Source organism: Capsicum annuum, unplaced genomic scaffold, assembly GCF_002878395.1.
Source record: "Capsicum annuum cultivar UCD-10X-F1 unplaced genomic scaffold, UCD10Xv1.1 ctg80516, whole genome shotgun sequence".
NCBI classification, from domain to species: Eukaryota; Viridiplantae; Streptophyta; class Magnoliopsida; order Solanales; family Solanaceae; genus Capsicum; species Capsicum annuum.
This window is the reverse complement of record NW_025891168.1, coordinates 18077-36249: the sequence shown is the minus strand read 5'-3', so window position 1 is coordinate 36249 and position 18173 is coordinate 18077. Positions and strand designations below refer to the sequence as shown.

The following is an 18173-nucleotide window of genomic DNA, read 5'->3' as shown; positions in this document are numbered from 1 at the left end:
TTTGGGGTTATGAAAGCTTCAAAATGACTGTTAAATATTTGTTGACTCCGTTAGCGCCAAAGACAGTCAACTTATATGGCTTCCTATGGGCTTTCATGGTAAATGTTTCTTTCTTTTAATATGATATCATTCATTTTTTTTACTCAATAATAGTTTTGATTTATTGGCATTATTTTATAGGCTTGGGCGTTTGAAGCCATTTCTTATTTGAGACAACAAGTGAACTACCAAGAAGGAGTTTCCTGTCCAAGAATCTTAAGATGGTTGTCGTCCAAAACTGATAAAATACAAAATTTCTTGATCTCTTCAACACTCTGAAGGATGCAGTAAGTATAATTATAATTAATTTTTTCTTTTAATTAATGATTTTTTTGAATGATCTAATCATCATTCTAATATATGTAATGATTTATGTTAGATTGTGCATCCGTCGCTAGGTCCGACCAATCGAGAGTTGTAGATGCCATTATTTCTTACTTTACGATCCGTGCAAACTTTATCGGATCCTAAGTTTATCAATATAATAAAAATGGAATTGTTTGGAGCAACAACCATTACAAGAAAAAAAATTTGGAGGGTGGTCATATTGTTGTTGATGGTCTTAGTGGTGATAGAGCTGTTGGTGGTGGTAGTGGTGCTTCTGTTGGTGCTAATGATGGTCCTCTTACAGTATTTAAAGCAAACCATTATGAGTATGATCATACTGGTTATACAAATTTTGCCTCTCCCAACGAATGTTCTGCATGCAAATGTTAAGACTGCAGGGCGAAACATGATGTAGTGATTAATGATATTAATGCATTAACTACTTCTGTAAAGGAATTGACATCTAAGAGGGGTCTCATTCTATCAAAGAGGATTTTATTTCCATCTGCTCTATTAGAGATTAGGGCTAAAGAAGAGAAGAAAAGTGATTTTCAAAGCATTATCAAGCATCCAAAAAAGAAAAATTACAACTCCTTTGTCTGTGTGTTGCACTGAGCAATGTACAATGTCCAAAGAAGAGCAACACGAGATGAAGAAGGTGAATATATATGTCTTCCAACTAACAAAACAAACAAACACATATCTGTTTCAACAGATGACACATCTGCTAAAAATTATCAAACATATATATATATATATATATATATGTTGCAACAGTTGACTAACTTGTTGCACCAGATAAAGTATCTATTGCGACATATGTTTCATCTGTTTTAGCAAATCAAACAACATTTCATACCACTTTTATTTGTACCAACAGACGACCTATCTGCTGTAACAGATGATTTATATATTGCAACGGATGGTTCATTTATTGGAAATTATCATATAGGTCTTTCTCATGTAGAAATTTATCCCAACAGTTGATTTATTATTGCAACAGAAATATAATCTATTTGGGACAATTTAAAATAGGAGAAAGGCCTGTTTGATTTGCTAGAACAGATGAGTTATCTTTTTCTGTTTTGTTGTATCTCTGTGATTAACATTGACCAATTCTGGCTTTCTAGGTGGATGTAAAATAACATTAATAATATGCTACTCTTTTTATGAAAATACGGAGAACAAAAACATAGAAACCACTACAAGAAAAAGCTTTATTTATGACCAACATATTGGGACGAGCTGATAATCTTATCTCTAAAAGTATAGATATTGAGACAAGATTATATTTTGGTCCTTATTTATGTATTTTATTGTGAAGGTAGTAAATATGGTCCTAAAAAAATTTAGTATGTGGTCTCAAATATTATACAATTTTTAGGCATGAGCGGGATTTTTTTTTTTTTACCAAAAATTAAAGCGCCAAATCATATTCTAAAAAATTAAAACAGGCTCCTTTTCTGAAAGTTAGTCTAATCCCAAATTAAACCCTAGAGCAAATACTAATCACTCCCATTTTTCCAATTTCCACTGATCTGCTCTCCGTGAGTCTAATCCCAAATTAAACCCTAGAGCAAATACTAATCACTCCCATTTTTCCAATTTCCACTGATCTGCTCTCCGTGATCTCAACGAGAGTGAATTTTTGTCGTAGCTCTACCCTAAATCGAGGAATTCCAAGGTTTGCCTCACTTTCCAATCGATCAAGTTGCTGTTTTTATTACATAAGCTGCTGAATTTTTGCAGTAATATCAAATTTTTCCTTGTTTTCTAGTTTCCACTGATTAGCTCTGCCTAATCTCAACGAGAAAGTTTTTTTTCTCGCAGCTGTAACCTATATCAAGGAATTCCAGGTAGTACTTGCAGTGTGGAGAATCATTTTGAACATGGTAGAAGTTATTGTTATTAAAAAGGTATTCGTTGGTTCTGTCCTAAAGGAAACTCTTTTTTTTTAATCTGTACTCTTTTCGTCCATGCCCGTTGTCACATCTCTGATTGTGTTAACTTCCTCACCATGTGGATATTCCTTGAGAACTGTTTATTTAATTCCTATGTAATTCTATCATTGTAGACTTGTAATGCTCTACTGGTATATATTGATAAAAATTTTATGGGTTATGAATTATAAGATTGCTTCTTCTATCTTTCTGCCCAAAATATACATTTTCTACACCTACATCTTTTGGTTGGATCAATTATTTAAGTGATTGCACATATTATTCAAGGTCCAATAGTAGAGATAAGTTTCATCTTCTTTGAAAACATTTATGTTAGTATAGAAGTGAAAGTTATGGTTATTAGTTAGTACAAGAATAAAATTTACATGGCAAAAGAGAGGACTATTTTGGAGGAAGACAATTCTATCTATTTGTAGTGGATCGACTAATATCACCCTTTATTCCATTCAAGAGACCCAAAAGTCAGCTGGACTTTTTATATTACCAACCCCCGAAAGTTGTTAGCTAGACTACTTTTTTAGGGTTAACTTCATCAACTATAAATTCTTGATAACTAGCAGGTGAGTTTATTTTAGTTGTCTCTCTGGGTTAGAGGTAAGGTCTGCATATAATTTACCCTCCCTAGACCCCACTTTGTGGGACTACACTGGGTATGTTATTATTGTTGTTGTTCTCGTCACGTGATCTGATATTTTTTCACTTAAACATTTCTCACCACGTCATAGAAGAAGAATTTCTTTTATCTAACAGAATAGAGAAAGGTATTATACTAAGTTGTGAAATGTTCAGCGACTACATTTATTTGCAGATCCATTATGGGAGTCAATAAATTTGTCTTAAAGTCGTTCTTGTGCTGAACACTGTATCTTCATAGCTCCCTTTATCCTGTTTTAGAGATTTCTTGTTAGTTTAGTATTTTTCATTGAGTTTTTTGAAGCTGGAAGGAGCAATCATTAGCTGAACAGCCCCCGACCTTTCTAGTCGAGGTTTGATGATTTGATCACTTTGTATTACTAATTTTAATCTTAAGTGTGAGGTTGATATCAACCTATGCTGCTATTGCTAATATATGTACTTTTGTTCCATGTTGTGTTCTTGTATAAAACAATTTGTATGCTATCCATAGACATGCATTATAATATTGATTCTAGGAGTTATGTGGTCTCAAAGCATCTAGAACATGTACGAACCTTTCTTCCTTAGTACCTCATCCCCCTAGTTGGCAAATTTTGTTACCTAGTTCATGAACAGGGTTACTGGTTGAGAGCTGAGTCTTGTCCTTTAAGCTGTGGCATAAGTTATGTTTCTTTTAAGGTTTTCCATAATTTACCAAAGAAGTACACAATTTTTACTAGAAGCTTTCATGTACTCTTTTCTCACTGTCTGCTACTGGGTTGGTTTGCTAGTTTATCTTCAGTTTCTAGAGCAGCTACTGAGTTGCAGCAGTATTTTGGTTTTATGTTCCATGGATGGAATGGGAGATTATCATTGCAATAGCTAGATGTCTATTCTCTTGGTGTTGGTATTTGAAAGAGGACATGATTTGCGTGGTTTTTGACTGTTTTTGTTTTGTTACAGATGCAGAAACCTTTTATGAGTATATACTAACATCTTTGTAGCGTTCATATGGTGAATGTTTTCAATCTTTGACATCTATACCTTTGTTGGCATTTTTTTTCCCTTTAAGTTGATGTCATGTTTTAATTTGATGCTTACTTGTGGCTAGCGTTATTAGTATATTTTGCACACGGTACAAGTTTATATTGCATTTATGTATTGTGTTTGTTATATGGTGATTCATTCTAAGCAGGGCGTCTATCGGGAACAACCTCTCTACTTCATATGAGGTAGTGGTATGGACTGCGTATGCTCTACCCTTCCCAAACCCCACTAGGTGGGAATACACTGGGTATGTTGTTGTATAGATGAGATGTTTAAATTTTGTTGGTCTATGATGAATATATGCTTGTTTGGATAGTAAGTCAACAATTTCAAAAAATGTCTAAATTTCACAAAAATAATATAGTTCTAATCTGAGGTGGAGGTAGTATTATCTTTAAAGTTTAATTATCTGATGTAGTAAGATATAATCATGTGATGGTAACTGTTATGTGAATATAATTATTTTTTTTATCTTTTATTTTTTCTTAATCTAATTTTTATGAATTCTCCATGGTTATGGCACCTAGTAAGCAATGGATGCAACTTTCTCTTCATAATCAAACTGACAAAATCTACTTAGACGGGGCAAAAAAGTTTGTGAATTATGCTTTTCGGGGAAAAGAAGAAGAATGTGAAATACGATGTCCGTGTTACAAGTGTTGTAATACAACATTAGGAACTCGTAAAATGATTGAGATGCATTTGAAAATTCATGGAATAATTGAAAATTATACCTTTCGGTTTCACCATGGGGAACAGTTAGGTAAGCCACTAGCGAACTCTGAAGATGAGGATGAGGATGAGGATGAGGATAAAGCAGATGATTTTGAGAGTGAAGATGAAGATGAAGTAGAAGAACTATTGAGAGATTTATATCCTAATGCTAAAGGTGCAAGAGATACTCACACTGGTTTTGATGATAAACTTGAGGAGGATCCAAATGCTGACACTGGAAAGTTTTATAGCCTTCTGGAGGATTTCGAGCAGCCATTGTATCAAAATTCAAAGGCTTTAAAACTTTCATCGTTGATTAAATTGCTTCACATCAAAAGTATGGGTTATTGGAGCAACGAGTCATTTACCATGCTATTGAAAATGTTAAAAGAGGAGTTGTTGCCTGATGGAGCTAATTTGCCAAATTCATATTATGAGGCAAAGAAGATGATTCGAGAGCTTGGGCTTTCTTACAACAAGATTGATGCGTATACTAACGATTGCATGTTATATTGGAAGGAGGATAGCTTACTTGATTCTTGCAAAATTAGTGGTGCGTCTAGATGGAAAGTAGATGCACATAGTGGAGAGACAAAGAATAAAAAGGGTAAAAAAATAGCCTAAAAAACTTTATGCTATTTTCCCTTAAAGCCTAGGCTTCAGAGGTTGTTTATGTCTACGAAGACAACTTCACTAATGACATGGCATAAGGATGAAAGAACTGATGATGGAATAATGAGGCACCCAGCTGATTCAATGGAATGGAAGTCATTTGATGAACTATATCCTTCATTTGCAGGTGAGCCTCGTAACATTCGACTTGGACTTGCTAGTGACAGATTCCAACCATTCCGTAATTCCAAAACCTCATATAGCATTTGGCCCGTGGTTTTTATTCCTTATAATTTACCACCTTGGTTGTGTATGAAGCAGGAAAATTTTATTTTGTCAATGCTTATTCCTTGTCCAAGTAGTCCCGGAGATGCAATTGACACATATCTTCAACCTCTACTAGAGGCATTGAATGAGTTATGGGAAGATGGTATTGAAACCTTTGATGCATCAACTAAACAAAATTTTAAGTTGCATGCTTCTTTGTTATGGACTATCAATGACTTTCCAGCATATGAAAATTATCTGGATGGAGTACAAAAGGAAAACTGGCATGCCCATCTTGTAATAAAGACAATTCTTCAATTTGATTGGTTAATTGTAAGAAGGAATGCTTTATGGGTCATCGGCGTTACCTTTCTTTGTGTCACAGATGGAGGAATGACAAGAAGTCATTTGATGGTACAACAGAGAAAAGGCACCCACCAAAGATGCATTATGGAATTAAGATACTTAATCAAGTGCAAGATCTTTAAGTCCTACCATTGACAAAGGATCCTAAGAAGAGGAGGAAGATATCACATGAAAAGAGAAAGGATAATTGGAACAAGAAGAGTATCTTTTTTAAACTTCCTTATTGGAAATATCTCTTGTTGCGACATAATTTAGATGTTATGCTTATTGAAAAAAATATATGTGATAGTTTTTTGGGGACATTCATGAATGTCAAAGGAAAGACCAAAGATACAATTAAAAGTCGATTAGACTTGCAAGCAATGAACATTTGGCCGGAATTGCACCCTATCCAAAGTGAGAATGAAGTCAAAGTTCAACTGCATGCTACACATTGTCTCCTGAAGAAAAGCATAAATTATGTATTTTCTTGAAGAATTTAAAGGTCCCGAATGGATTTTCATCTAATATTTCTCAATGTGTGAACTTGAAAGAACACAAGATATCTGGTTTGAAAAGTCATGACTGTCATGTTCTTTTACAGCATATACTCCCTCTTGCACTTCGTGGTATGTTGTCGAAAAAAGTGTGTGAACCTCTTATTGAGTTGTCTTTATTTTTTTGTGTTCTTGGATCAAAGGAATTGAGGATTGATGAGTTGAAACATATTGAAGAGCAAATTCCCATTACACTTTGCAAGTTAGAAAAGGTTTTCCCTTCATCTTTTTTTGATGTCATGGTTCACTTGCCTATTCATTTAGCTGGTGAAGCTAAGATCGCTGGGCCTGTTCATTATCGGTGGATGTATCCTATCGAGTGATGGTTATATTTTTTGAGATATCTCATTGGTAATAGGGCATGTCCAGAAGGTTCCATTGCAGAGGGCTACCTTGCAAATGAATTCAAATGGAGGTTTATCTATATTTTGTCAACCTAGAAAAACTCTGGGAGCAAAAGATTCGTGTGAGCTTGAAGAAAATGAATTGGAACAAGCACATATATATATTCTAAAGAATTGTGATGAAGTCTTACCATATCTCGAGTATGGAGGATTCTTTTGTATCATCTTGTTTTCCCAATTTCCTTTAAGGTAATATTGCTTCTGTATGACATTTATGGTTAACCTCGATTTTGTAGAGAGTTTGAAAATATGGATATTGCTCAAGACTTGTCAGATGCTGAATGGGATCGAGAATTTATTAAATGGTTTAAAAATAGGGTGAGTAATATGAGCAACACATAAATGTTAGATTTGACTTCTTAATGTTGTTTTACTCATTCTAAAGTATTAAATGTAATCTTATTTTTAGGTCGTACAATTGCAAAAAGCAGATAATAGTCGGCTCATGGAAGATCTTCTCTCACTTTCACGCGGTCCTACCAAATATTCAACACATTGTAATGGTTACATTGTAAATGGATATAGGTTTCATGTAGAAGATTATGATCGATCTTTAAGGACTCAAAATTGTGGTGTTGTTGTATCTAGCAAGAATGATGAAGATAATGAGATGTTTGATTACTATGGAGTTTTAACAGATGTGATTGAATTACAATTTGTCTCGGATAGAAGAGTAATTTTGTTTTGGTGTAATTGGTTTGATGTGCATGATAAAATAAAAGGAATAAAAAGAGATGAGTATGACTATGTAAGTGTGAATCCAAGTAGATTTTTGAAAATAAATGAGCCTTTTGTTTTAGTGGATCAAGCATCTCAAGTGTTTTATGCTAATGATAATTCCAACAAAGGCTGGGATATAGTGAGGAAGACTCAACCTCGTGATTCCTATGAGGTTGTGAAACAAATGGATGATGATGTAGATGACTTAGAAAGTCCTTCAGATGTTGTAGATGATTTAGAAAGTCCATCACAAAAGAAACGTAAAAGAACTGATGAGGTGAAGTATCTCATAAATTACTTACTACTAAAAACTTCTATTCTTTTAGCATTAAAAATTTAACTTATAATACTTTTTGAATAAATTTTGAGATTTTGTGAAGTATAGAGACTACGTTGACTGTATTCTTTAGTTCAATGGGAAAAAAGTTTTCTTACTATTTCTTTTACTTTTGGCTTTTTTTGCAGGTTCACTATGAAGACTGAAAAAGAGGATGGATCAACTATTAAGAGTACTATGAGATAAACTTTCTGCGCTCCTGGTGCAATTGGAAAGGGATGGGGACGAGGGCTTAGATCTTTGATAACAAAAGGAAAAACTCTAACTAAGAGTTCGTTAAGTTCAGTTTATCAACCTAATGATCTAGTTAAGCAATACATCCAAGAAGCTGAAACAAGTAAGGTTTTTCTAATTTATTAGAGTTTTAAATTGCATAAATAGCTGGTTCTTCTAACTTATTTTTGGTCGTACTTAATTTCTTATGCTACAAAATATAATTCCTCAAGTATTAGTAATATGATTTTCTTTCTCTAGTTGGTATTGGAAAGGGACAACCAAAAGGACTTACAAACTCTACCAAGTGTTCTAGTTAAGTAATGGGAACGGCGGTGCATGAGAACTTCGTGGTTTGGGAGAGAGAGTGTGTGCCAGTTGTTACTTCATTACCTCTGTCTCCTAGTGAGGTCACGTCGTACGTACAAGCAGTTAAAACAAGTAAGTCTCTCAAACCAAGTATCTACTGAGGACTCTCTACCTGTGAAATACGTAACAGCTACTGTAAAATGCCTACCATGTTCTATGAAGGCTGCGGATGCTACTCCCTGGCACAGCCTACTACTTGTCACTCCCTGTTTGACTAGTTGTAACAATTGTGTCACCTATGGCTGTATCATAAGCCTAAAAAGTGGCTCATCTTTAATAGTTGTGCTACTTCACTATATCATCTGTATACACCAATTGGGAACCCTCTAGACCTATAACTTACTCGATATCACTGAAAAGTGGCTCGTCTGTAAATTACTTAAGCTATTTCTCTGCATCATCTGTATACACCAAGTGGAAAGCCTTCAGACCTATAACTTACTCGATATCACTACTGGTGTTGGCTTACCTGGTGTCACTGCTGGTGTTAACTTTTCCCAGCTGGTACCTTTTGTAATGCCCATTTCAATGCAAGTAACTAACCCGATATCACTACTAATGTTACCTCTGTCTCCTAGTGAGGTCACACCGTACGTACAAGGAGTTGAAATAAGTAAGTCTCTCAAACCAAGTGTCTACTGAGGACTCTCTACCTTTGAAAGATATAGCAGCTGCTGTAAAACGCCTGCCGTGTTCTGTTAAGGCTGCGGCTGCTACTGCCTAGCACAGCCTAACTTTCCCTACCTGGTACCTTTTGTTTTGCCCATTTCAATGCAACTAACTTACCTAATATCACTACTAATGTTACGTCTGTCTCCTAGTGAGATCACGCTGTACGTACAAGGAGTTAAGCAAGTCTTTCAAACCAAATGTCTACTGAGGACTCTCTACCTGTGAAAGACGTAACAGCTGCTGTAAAACGCCTGCCGTGTTCTGTAAAGGCTGCGGCTGCTACTCCTGTCACTCCCTGTTTGACTAGTTGTAATAGTTATGTCACCTATGGTTGCATCATAAACCTGAAAAGTGGCTTGTCTGTAAATTACTTAAGCTACTTCACTATATCATCTGTATGCACCAATTGGGAAGCCTCCAGACCTATAACTTACCTGCTATCACTACTGGCGTTGGCTTACCTGGTGCCACTACTAGTGTTAACTTTCCCCAGCTGATACCTTTTGTTTTTCCTATTTCAATGCAAGTAACTAACCTGATATTACTACTAATGTTAACTCTACTAATGTTAACACGGACATCTCTCATCTCTGTACCAACCACATTAATGACTTCAAATGCAGGGTAGAAATGATCATTTTTAGGAGTGAAACTATATGGTCCTATTACAGCTGCCATATTAAACTTAAAATGTTAAGCTCATACAACTGTATATTTGTTTTGGAAGGTTCTTTTGGAAAAGAGAGAGGAAAAGAACTTACAGGATCTACTATGTGTTCTGGTCAAGTAATGGGAACAACGATGCGTAAGAACTCCATGGTTCATGGGAACGAGTATATGCAAGTTGATACTCCATTTTCTCCATCAACTAATCAAGTTAAGCAACGAACCAAAGAGGCTGAAACAAGTAAGTTTTTTTTTTCAAGTCTGTTAAGTTTTAATGGAGTTAAGCAGTGCAACAAAGAGGTTGAAAAAGTATGTTTTTCCAAATCTGTCGAGTATTTGTCCATATGCATCATATCATGCTCAGTTTAGGGGTTTCTAAAAAGTTTTTCCAAATCTTCTTAATATTTGCCCACTTTCATCACATCATACAAATGTTTTATTCTTGTTAGGGGTTTTTAAGGATAGTGTGGGATCTAATCAAGGAATGCGATCAATGGGTTATAATCTTCTGATTCTTGGGAAAGAGAACATGCAAACCAATATTTCATTGCCTCCGTCTACTGATAAAGTTATGAAACCCTCCCAAACTGTTGAAATAGGTATGGTATTTAGACTTTATGTATTATTAAATTTATGGAATTGAATTTTATTATTATAGTTCTTACCAAATTATACAGTTGTAGTTGTAGGATCATCTGTATACACCAATTGGGAACCCTTCAGACCTATAACTTACTCGATATCACTGAAAAGTGGCTCGTCTGTAAATTACTTAAGCTACTTCACTGTATCATCTGTATACACCAAACGGGAAGCCTTCAGACCTATAACTTACTCGATATCACTGATGGTGTTGGCTTACCTGGTGTCACTACTGGTGTTAACTTTCCCCAGCTGGTACCTTTTGTTTTGCTCATTTCAATGCTAGTAACTAACCCTATATCACTACTAATGTTACCTCTGTCTCCTAGTGAGGTCACGTCGTACGTACAAGGAGCTGAAACAAGTAAGTCTCTCAAACCAAGTGTCTACTGAGGACTCTCTACCTGTGAAAGACATAAAAGCTGCTGCAAAATGCCTGCCGTGTTCTGTGAAGGCTGCGGCTGCTACTCCCTGGCACAACCTAACTTTCCCCACCTGGTACCTTTTGTTTTGCCCATTTCAATGCAACTAACTTACCTAATACCACTACTAATGTTACGTCTGTCTCCTAGTGAGATCACGCCGTACGTACAAGGAGTTAAGTAAGTCTCTCAAACCAAGTGTCTACTGAGGACTCTCTACCTGTGAAAGACGTAACAGCTGCTGTAAAACGCCTGCCGTGTTCTGTGAAGGCTGTGGCTGCTACTCTTGTCACTCCCTGTTTGACTAGTTGTGATAGTTATGTTACCTATGGCTGCATCATAAACCTGAAAAGTCACTTGTCTGTAAATTACTTAAGCTACTTCACTGTATCATCTGTATGCACCAATTGGGAAGCCTCCAGACCTATAACTTACTCGATATCACTGAAAAGTGGCTCGTCTGTAAATTACTTAAGCTACTTCACTATATCATCTGTATACACCAAGTGGGAAGCCGTCAGACCTATAACTTACTCGATATCACTACTGGTGTTGACTTACCTGGTGTCACTGCTGATGTTAACTTTCCCCAGCTGGTACCTTTGGTTTTGCCCATTTCAATGCAAGTAACTAACCCTATATCACTACTAATGTTACCTCTGTCTCCTAGTGAGGTCACTTCATACGTACAAGGAGTTGAAATAAGTTAGTCTCTTAAACCAAGTGTCTACTGAGGATTCTCTACCTGTGAAAGACATAACTGCTGCTGTAAAATGCCTGCCGTATTCTGTGAAGGCTGCGGCTGCTACTCCCTGGCACAACCTAACGTTCCTCACCTGGTACCTTTTGTTTTGCCCATTTCAATGCAACTAACTTACCTAATACCACTACTAATGTTACGTCTATCTCCTAGTGAGATCACGCCGTACGTACAAGGAGTTAAGTAAGTCTCTCAAACCAAGTGTCTACCGAGGACTCTCTACCTGTGAAAGACGTAACAGCTGCTGTAAAACGCCTACTGTGTTCTGTGAAGGCTGGGGCTGCTACTCTTATCACTCCCTGTTTGACTAGTTGTAATAGCTATGTTACCTATGGCTGCATCATAAACCTGAAAAGTGGCTTGTTTGTAAATTACTTAAGCTACTTCACTGTATCATCTGTATGCACCAATTGGGAAGCCTCCAGACCTATAACTTACCTGCTATCGCTACTGGCGTTGGCTTACCTGGTGTCACTGCTGGTGTTAACTTTCCCCAGCTGATACCTTTTGTTTTTCCCATTTCAATGCAAGTAACTAACCTGATATTACTACTAATGTTAACTCGGACATCTCTGATCTCTGTACCAACCATATTAATGACTTTACATCATACCAATGTTTTATTATTGTTAGGGGTTTTTAAGAATAGTGTGGGATCTAATCAAGGAATGTGATCAATGGGTAATAATCCTCTGATTCTTGGGAAATAGAACATGCAAACCAATATTTCATTGCCTCCATTTACTGATAAAGTTATGAAACCGTACCAAACTGTTGAAATAGGTATGGTCTTTAGACTTTATGTATTATTAAATTTATAGAATTGAATTTTATTATTATAGTTCTTACCAAATTATGCAGCTGTAGGATCATCTAATCCTAAAAAGGTAAAAAGAGTTCGAGGGAGCAACAAGTGCAAGGAAGTTTCATCACTTGAAGTCGGTCAGAAACTGAAAGTAACCTTTTACAATAATAGAACGGTTGGAAAAAATAGCAATCTGTTTTCAAGACACTTGGGAAAAATAATTCTTGACAGTAACATATGTCCATTGGCTGTAAATAAAATTTGGATCACATGTGGGCAGCTTTTAAGGTAACAAATATAGTCGATAATATGAATGGGCATTTGGACCTTTTTTTGGTTCGTTCTATCTGATGTTGTGTATTGATTATTGTATGATAAATTTGAGAGTGACGATATGAATGATCATCGTGATCATATCTTTGCATGGATGAATGAGTTGTGGAACAACTGGAGAGGACACTTGCATAGTAAGTATGTGAAAAATAAGTCAACGGTACATGCCCTTAAAAGTAAACCAGAGAGAGTAGAGAAGAAGGACTGGGAGTGGTTAGTTAAGGAACATTTTTGTTCCGAAAGTTTTCAGGTATTTCATTTCGTAGCACTATATTACTTTCTTTATAATTGTGTATGGATTAGCTTCTTTTTTCTAAAAAATTGAATGGTTCTATTTATGTTGCTCTGTATTACCTGCTAGTTTTTCCCTATAAACTTTATTTGTTGATGCAATTTCAGAATTTGCATTTGAATAGATGCTAAGCTTATTATTTAAGAATAATACAGGCAAGAAGCAAAAGGAATACAGCAAACCGAGCTAATTTGACAATGCTTCATCATATTGGTAGCAAGCCTATTCGAGAGATAATATATCAGCAGGTAGTATCAAAAATTATTTTCATAAGAAAATACTTATGAAGTATTGGGAAAGATGGCAATCCTCCAGATTTGGGGAATATTTTCTATGAGACTCGTAAGAAAGGCAACAAGCTTGTTGAACCTGAAGCAATTGAAAAACATGTGCGTTTGGTAAATTAAATTTGTAAATTACTTAAAATTATTATGGGTTCTGATTGAAAATGTCCTTTTATCTATCGTATAGGCTCAGATCGAAGAAATTGTGAAAGCAGAGCCATCTCTACCTACCATAGAAATTGTAGAAAAATATTGGGGACCTCAAAATCGTAGTCATGTAGTTTGCTTTGGCGGTGGAGTAAAGGCAAAAGATATGAAAGGGGGCACTTCTTCAAAGACTGAATTACTGTCCGCTCTACGTTCAACTCAAGAGGACAATAAATCCTTGATTGAGGAAAATAAATCACTGAATGATTGTTTGTCAACCTTAGAAGATGAGATGGAAAAAATAAGAAAAATGCAAGAATTTTTTGCTGCTCAACAATCTCATATCCCTCGTACAACCTCGCCTATTTCAACTGAATGACACTGGCTTATTTTGCTATCCAAGTAAGTATTTATTTTACTTGGTTATTATTTAACTACATTTTGTCAAGATTATACCTTGAACTTAGTTGGAGAATTATGTTACACTGTATTTACCTTTATTTTCATGTATAGCATTGTTATAAGTGGACTTAGGTATGGGGATTTGGGTGTGGGGGGATTGAGTATTTCTTGATGATGCTTGGATTATAAGTAAATGAGTTGCTTGACGTAGTGTATTTTTTAAAACAAAGAAGATGTATGACTGAAAATGCGGATGTACAAGTCCTTCTGCGAGTAACAATAGCAGACTGCTGCTTCTTGTGTGTTTATTTGAGAGATAATGTATAGTAGAGCCATTATACCTGCTGCTTCTTTTGTGTCTACCTGCTGCGAGTACCAATAGTAGATCGCTTTTTCTTTTGTGTTTACCTACTGCAAGTAACAACAGCAGACTGCTGCTTCTTGTGTATCTATTCGAGGGATAATGTATAGTAGAGTCATTATACCTACTGCTTCTTGTGTGTCTACCTGTTGCGAGTAACAATAGTAGACTGCTTCTTCTTGTATGTCTACTTGCTGCGAGTAATAATAGCAGACTGCTTCTTCTTATGTGTTTATTCAAGAGATAATATAGAGTAGAGCCATTATATACCTGCTGTTTCTTGTAGGTTTTATTGAAACTGTTTTGCTGCTTTAATTTCTCTCTATTAAAACATGTCTCTAGAAGGATTTAGTTTACTTTATTATAAGAAAATTATGTGGTGTAAGAAAGAGCTCCAATTAAAGGTCTTTTCGCCATTAGTATACTTTATTTAAGAATATATGTGGTATAAGAAAACAACAAACTGCTTTCACCTTCCAGCAAGACCTTCACAAAAGTTAAAAGCTCAATAGTTACCTACTTTATTCCACTTGTATCAACTTGAATAGCATGTCATGCAGCTCTATCATGTTATGTTATTGTGCTAGAGCCATTGTTGTGGTTGTTTAACTTAAAGATTGACTTTTTAAAACTTTGTTCTGACAGATTTTTGAAGATTGAAGTGACAAGAGAAGATGCAAGTTTAGAAGATGCACAAGCTTATTATTATTATTTTGCTAAGAGCGTTATGTAAAGCTTGACATCATATTCTAGCTCAGGATGTTAATTTGATAAGTTTTTTTGTTTAAAAAATATTGAAACTATTGACAATATTCTAGCTCGGGATGTTAATTGGTTAAGTTTTTATTGTTTAGCAAATATTGAAATTATATTTATTATGCTTTGTCATTTTCAGTAATAATTGTATATTTAACAATGAAATATATACTTTTATGATATGAAATTTTAGGACGTAACATTGGTGGTAAATTAGAGATACAAATATTATTTGGTCTAAACGTTAATTTAGGATGAGTCAGTTGCTTGCTCTAAAGGTTAATCAAGGACGGGTTAGTTTCTCCTCTCTAAAGATTAATCAAGGACGAGTTAATTGCTTGTCCAAAAAGAGTAATTGAGGACAAGGTAGTTACTCATCCCAAAAAGGTTTTAGTGATCATAAAATAACTACTTTTTAAAAATGAAAATTATCTATTTGGGATGATAAATATGGTCTCTAAAAGTGCTTTTGAGACCGTATATGTTACCGTCGCTAATGACATTTAACGACCAGTTACAACACCTCGTCGCAATTGACCTTTAGCGAAGAAGCCTATTAGGACGAGCCGCGACGAGCATTTTCCCATCCTAAAAGGTCATTTGTGACCAAAAATGGACTTTTAGGGACCAGCTTTCCTTTCCCTAAAGGCTGTTTTTCTTGTAGTGAACCGTACGTAAGCGACAATAAAGATCTACGACGAGCAAAGCCGAATTTCATAGCACCGGATGAAGAACAACTTGTCCATATTGAGTAGATCTTTATAGCTTGAGTCTGTCAAAGTAATCCTTGGAATCATACTTCAATTATTGTTGATGTATTTGTTGAGATCTGTACCCATAATAATTTTTTTATATTTCATTTATTCGTTGACGTATTTCAGCTAATTTCTGAAGGCTTCGATTTATTTTATTTTGTCTATGAATTTTATTTTTTCCTTAGATTTGAACTTATTAATTGAAAAAGAATACTAGATTCAAATATTACAATAGATAATATATCTGTTGCAACAGACGACACATCTATTGAAAAAAATCGAACAAATTTAGACATATGTTGCAACAGGTAGGTAATCTGTTGGAATTTATCAAACAGGTCTTCCCACTATTGCAACAGATGGACTTAGTCAGAAACATCGAGATAATGCAACACATGACTAACCTATTACAACAGATAAACTATATGTTAGAACAAGTAGAATAACTGTTACAAATGATGGAGAATCTGTTGCATTATAAAAATTCAACTTTTGTTGAACATAAAAAATTGCCATTATGTATAAAAAAGTTAAAGTGAATTGAAATAAAAAAAACAAAATCCATCAACGGTGTTCAGTTCAAACACCTAAAATAAAATAGACATCAAGTAGACAGTATTCATTTTAAACACGTAAAATAAAAGAGGCATCAAATGTGTCTGTTTGACACTTAATAGTTATTGCCCCCTCCCCCATTGTCTTATATATTCATCTTCCTCCTAAAATTTAACCCTAAATTCCCAAATCTTCTTCTTCATCGTCATCTTCTTTTATCTATCCAAATTCTTCAAATTATTTGCATTTGGTCTTTCTTTTTTTTATTTTTTTTAACTGAGCTTGACAATGTCGAGCGCATCTTTCAGTATTTTTTGTGATAAATTTTTTTTAATATTGTAAGTGCGGTCATGAAGTTTTGTTAAAGACTTCTTGGACTCAACAAAATCCAGGTTGTAGATTTTTTACTTGTAAGATTTCAAAGGTAATATTATTTTTATTTAATTAGTTGATTAATTATTGACTTGTAATTGTTTTGTAATTGTGTACTTGTTTTTATAGAAATTGGGTGGATGCGATTACTTTGATTGGTATGAAGAACGACACCCTTCACAAGCAAATCATGTAATCTGGGGTTTGTTGAACAAAGTCAAGGCTTCTGAAGAGAAACAAAATCGAGCAAGAAGATACTACATTATTGCCGTTATTGCTACGAGTTTGGTGTTGTTGGGCACATAGATATTCAAGCCTAATTGTTGAAATTTTCATGGTGGTGTGTGTATTTGATACTAGTTTCGTGTTGTCGAACACATGGATATTCAAGTGTAACTGTTGGAAAATATCAAAAAGATTTAGGCATATGTTGTAAAATTTAGGTCATCTATTGGAAATTATCAAACAGGTCTTCCCACTGTTGGAACAGATTAGACTTAGATTACATAGAAATAACATCGGTATAATGCAAAAGATGACCAACCTATTGCAACAGATAAACTATCTGCCAAAGCAGATTCAATATATTTTACAACAGATTGACAATCTATTACATTATAAAAAACTCAACTTTCATCAGAAAAAAATTATTGCCACTACATGTACATGTAATAAAGTGAAGGGTGACTTGAAATTAAAAATTGCTATTTCACAGGCTCTTTTATATACACAAGCTTCAAGCGTCCAGTTAGTACCCCATAATCCCAGACCTCTTGCAGGTTTTACATAATATTGTCGTACAGAAAGGTTATTGGCTCGTCTATTTCTGTGCCGGCTAGCAAACATTCGATGTATGAAAGAGTGTGCGAACCACATGCGTTACCTATCTCATTTTTGGGAAGGCTCATGTCCTTGTTTCGACCTTCAAAATCCCATTATTTGTTCATCAACACTGTCTTTGACAAATGATTCATCAGTTTACTCTCCCTCAACAATATGGGCAACAGCTTCATAAATGGCTCCACGAGGAGAAAAAGATTGAGATCGTTGACGAGAGGTTCGTTGCAGTCATAAACATTGATATTTCTCTCCTCGATTAGTATCTCAACAACCCGATAATGGCCATTCACGCTAAGGACTGCAAGAATCTTTTTTGCCTCGGTCCAGCTTTTGCTGTGTGGATTTGGCCTTTCCCTTCTAACATATTTTATCATTTCTTCTTTATCCAAGTCCAACGTAGAAACTACGAAATCAAGTCCCACGTCAAGGGATAACACCTCCATATTGAGTTGATTGTACTTATCCTTGAGCTTCTTGCTAAAGTCGAGGTCCATTATCCTATCGGCAACGTCTAAGCTTTCAGGTACGTTAATTGTCTTTCCCTCATGAGGCAGAGAGTTTTGTCAACATGCTGTGATATAA

At 35.2% G+C, this 18173-nt stretch overlaps 1 protein-coding gene across 12 annotated transcripts; it reads left to right on the top strand.

Moving 5' to 3' along the window:
* The first annotated feature begins 1758 nt into the window (after positions 1-1758).
* LOC107847599 lies at positions 1759-15188 on the top strand. 12 transcript variants are annotated; one of them, XR_007051567.1, is made up of 14 exons: positions 1768-2050; positions 2197-4236; positions 7125-7206; positions 7298-7885; positions 8074-8282; positions 8420-8599; positions 9927-10106; positions 10315-10464; positions 12323-12472; positions 12551-12782; positions 12880-13077; positions 13275-13508; positions 13591-13952; positions 14959-15188. XR_007051567.1 is itself a non-coding variant. In XM_047405628.1 (9 exons), the coding sequence occupies exons 2-6, from the start codon at positions 8482-8484 to the stop codon at positions 12890-12892; spliced, it is 693 nt and encodes a 230-aa protein (XP_047261584.1). In that variant the 5' UTR covers positions 8107-8282; positions 8420-8481; the 3' UTR covers positions 12893-13077; positions 13275-13508; positions 13591-13952; positions 14959-15188. The 12 variants fall into 12 exon arrangements, 1 of the variants encoding a protein (XP_047261584.1); XR_007051566.1 differs by having other exon boundaries at positions 1769-2050; positions 2144-4236; positions 12323-13077; XR_001667588.2 differs by lacking the exon at positions 12323-12472 and having other exon boundaries at positions 1772-2050; positions 12551-13077.
* The last annotated feature ends 2985 nt before the right edge of the window (positions 15189-18173 follow it).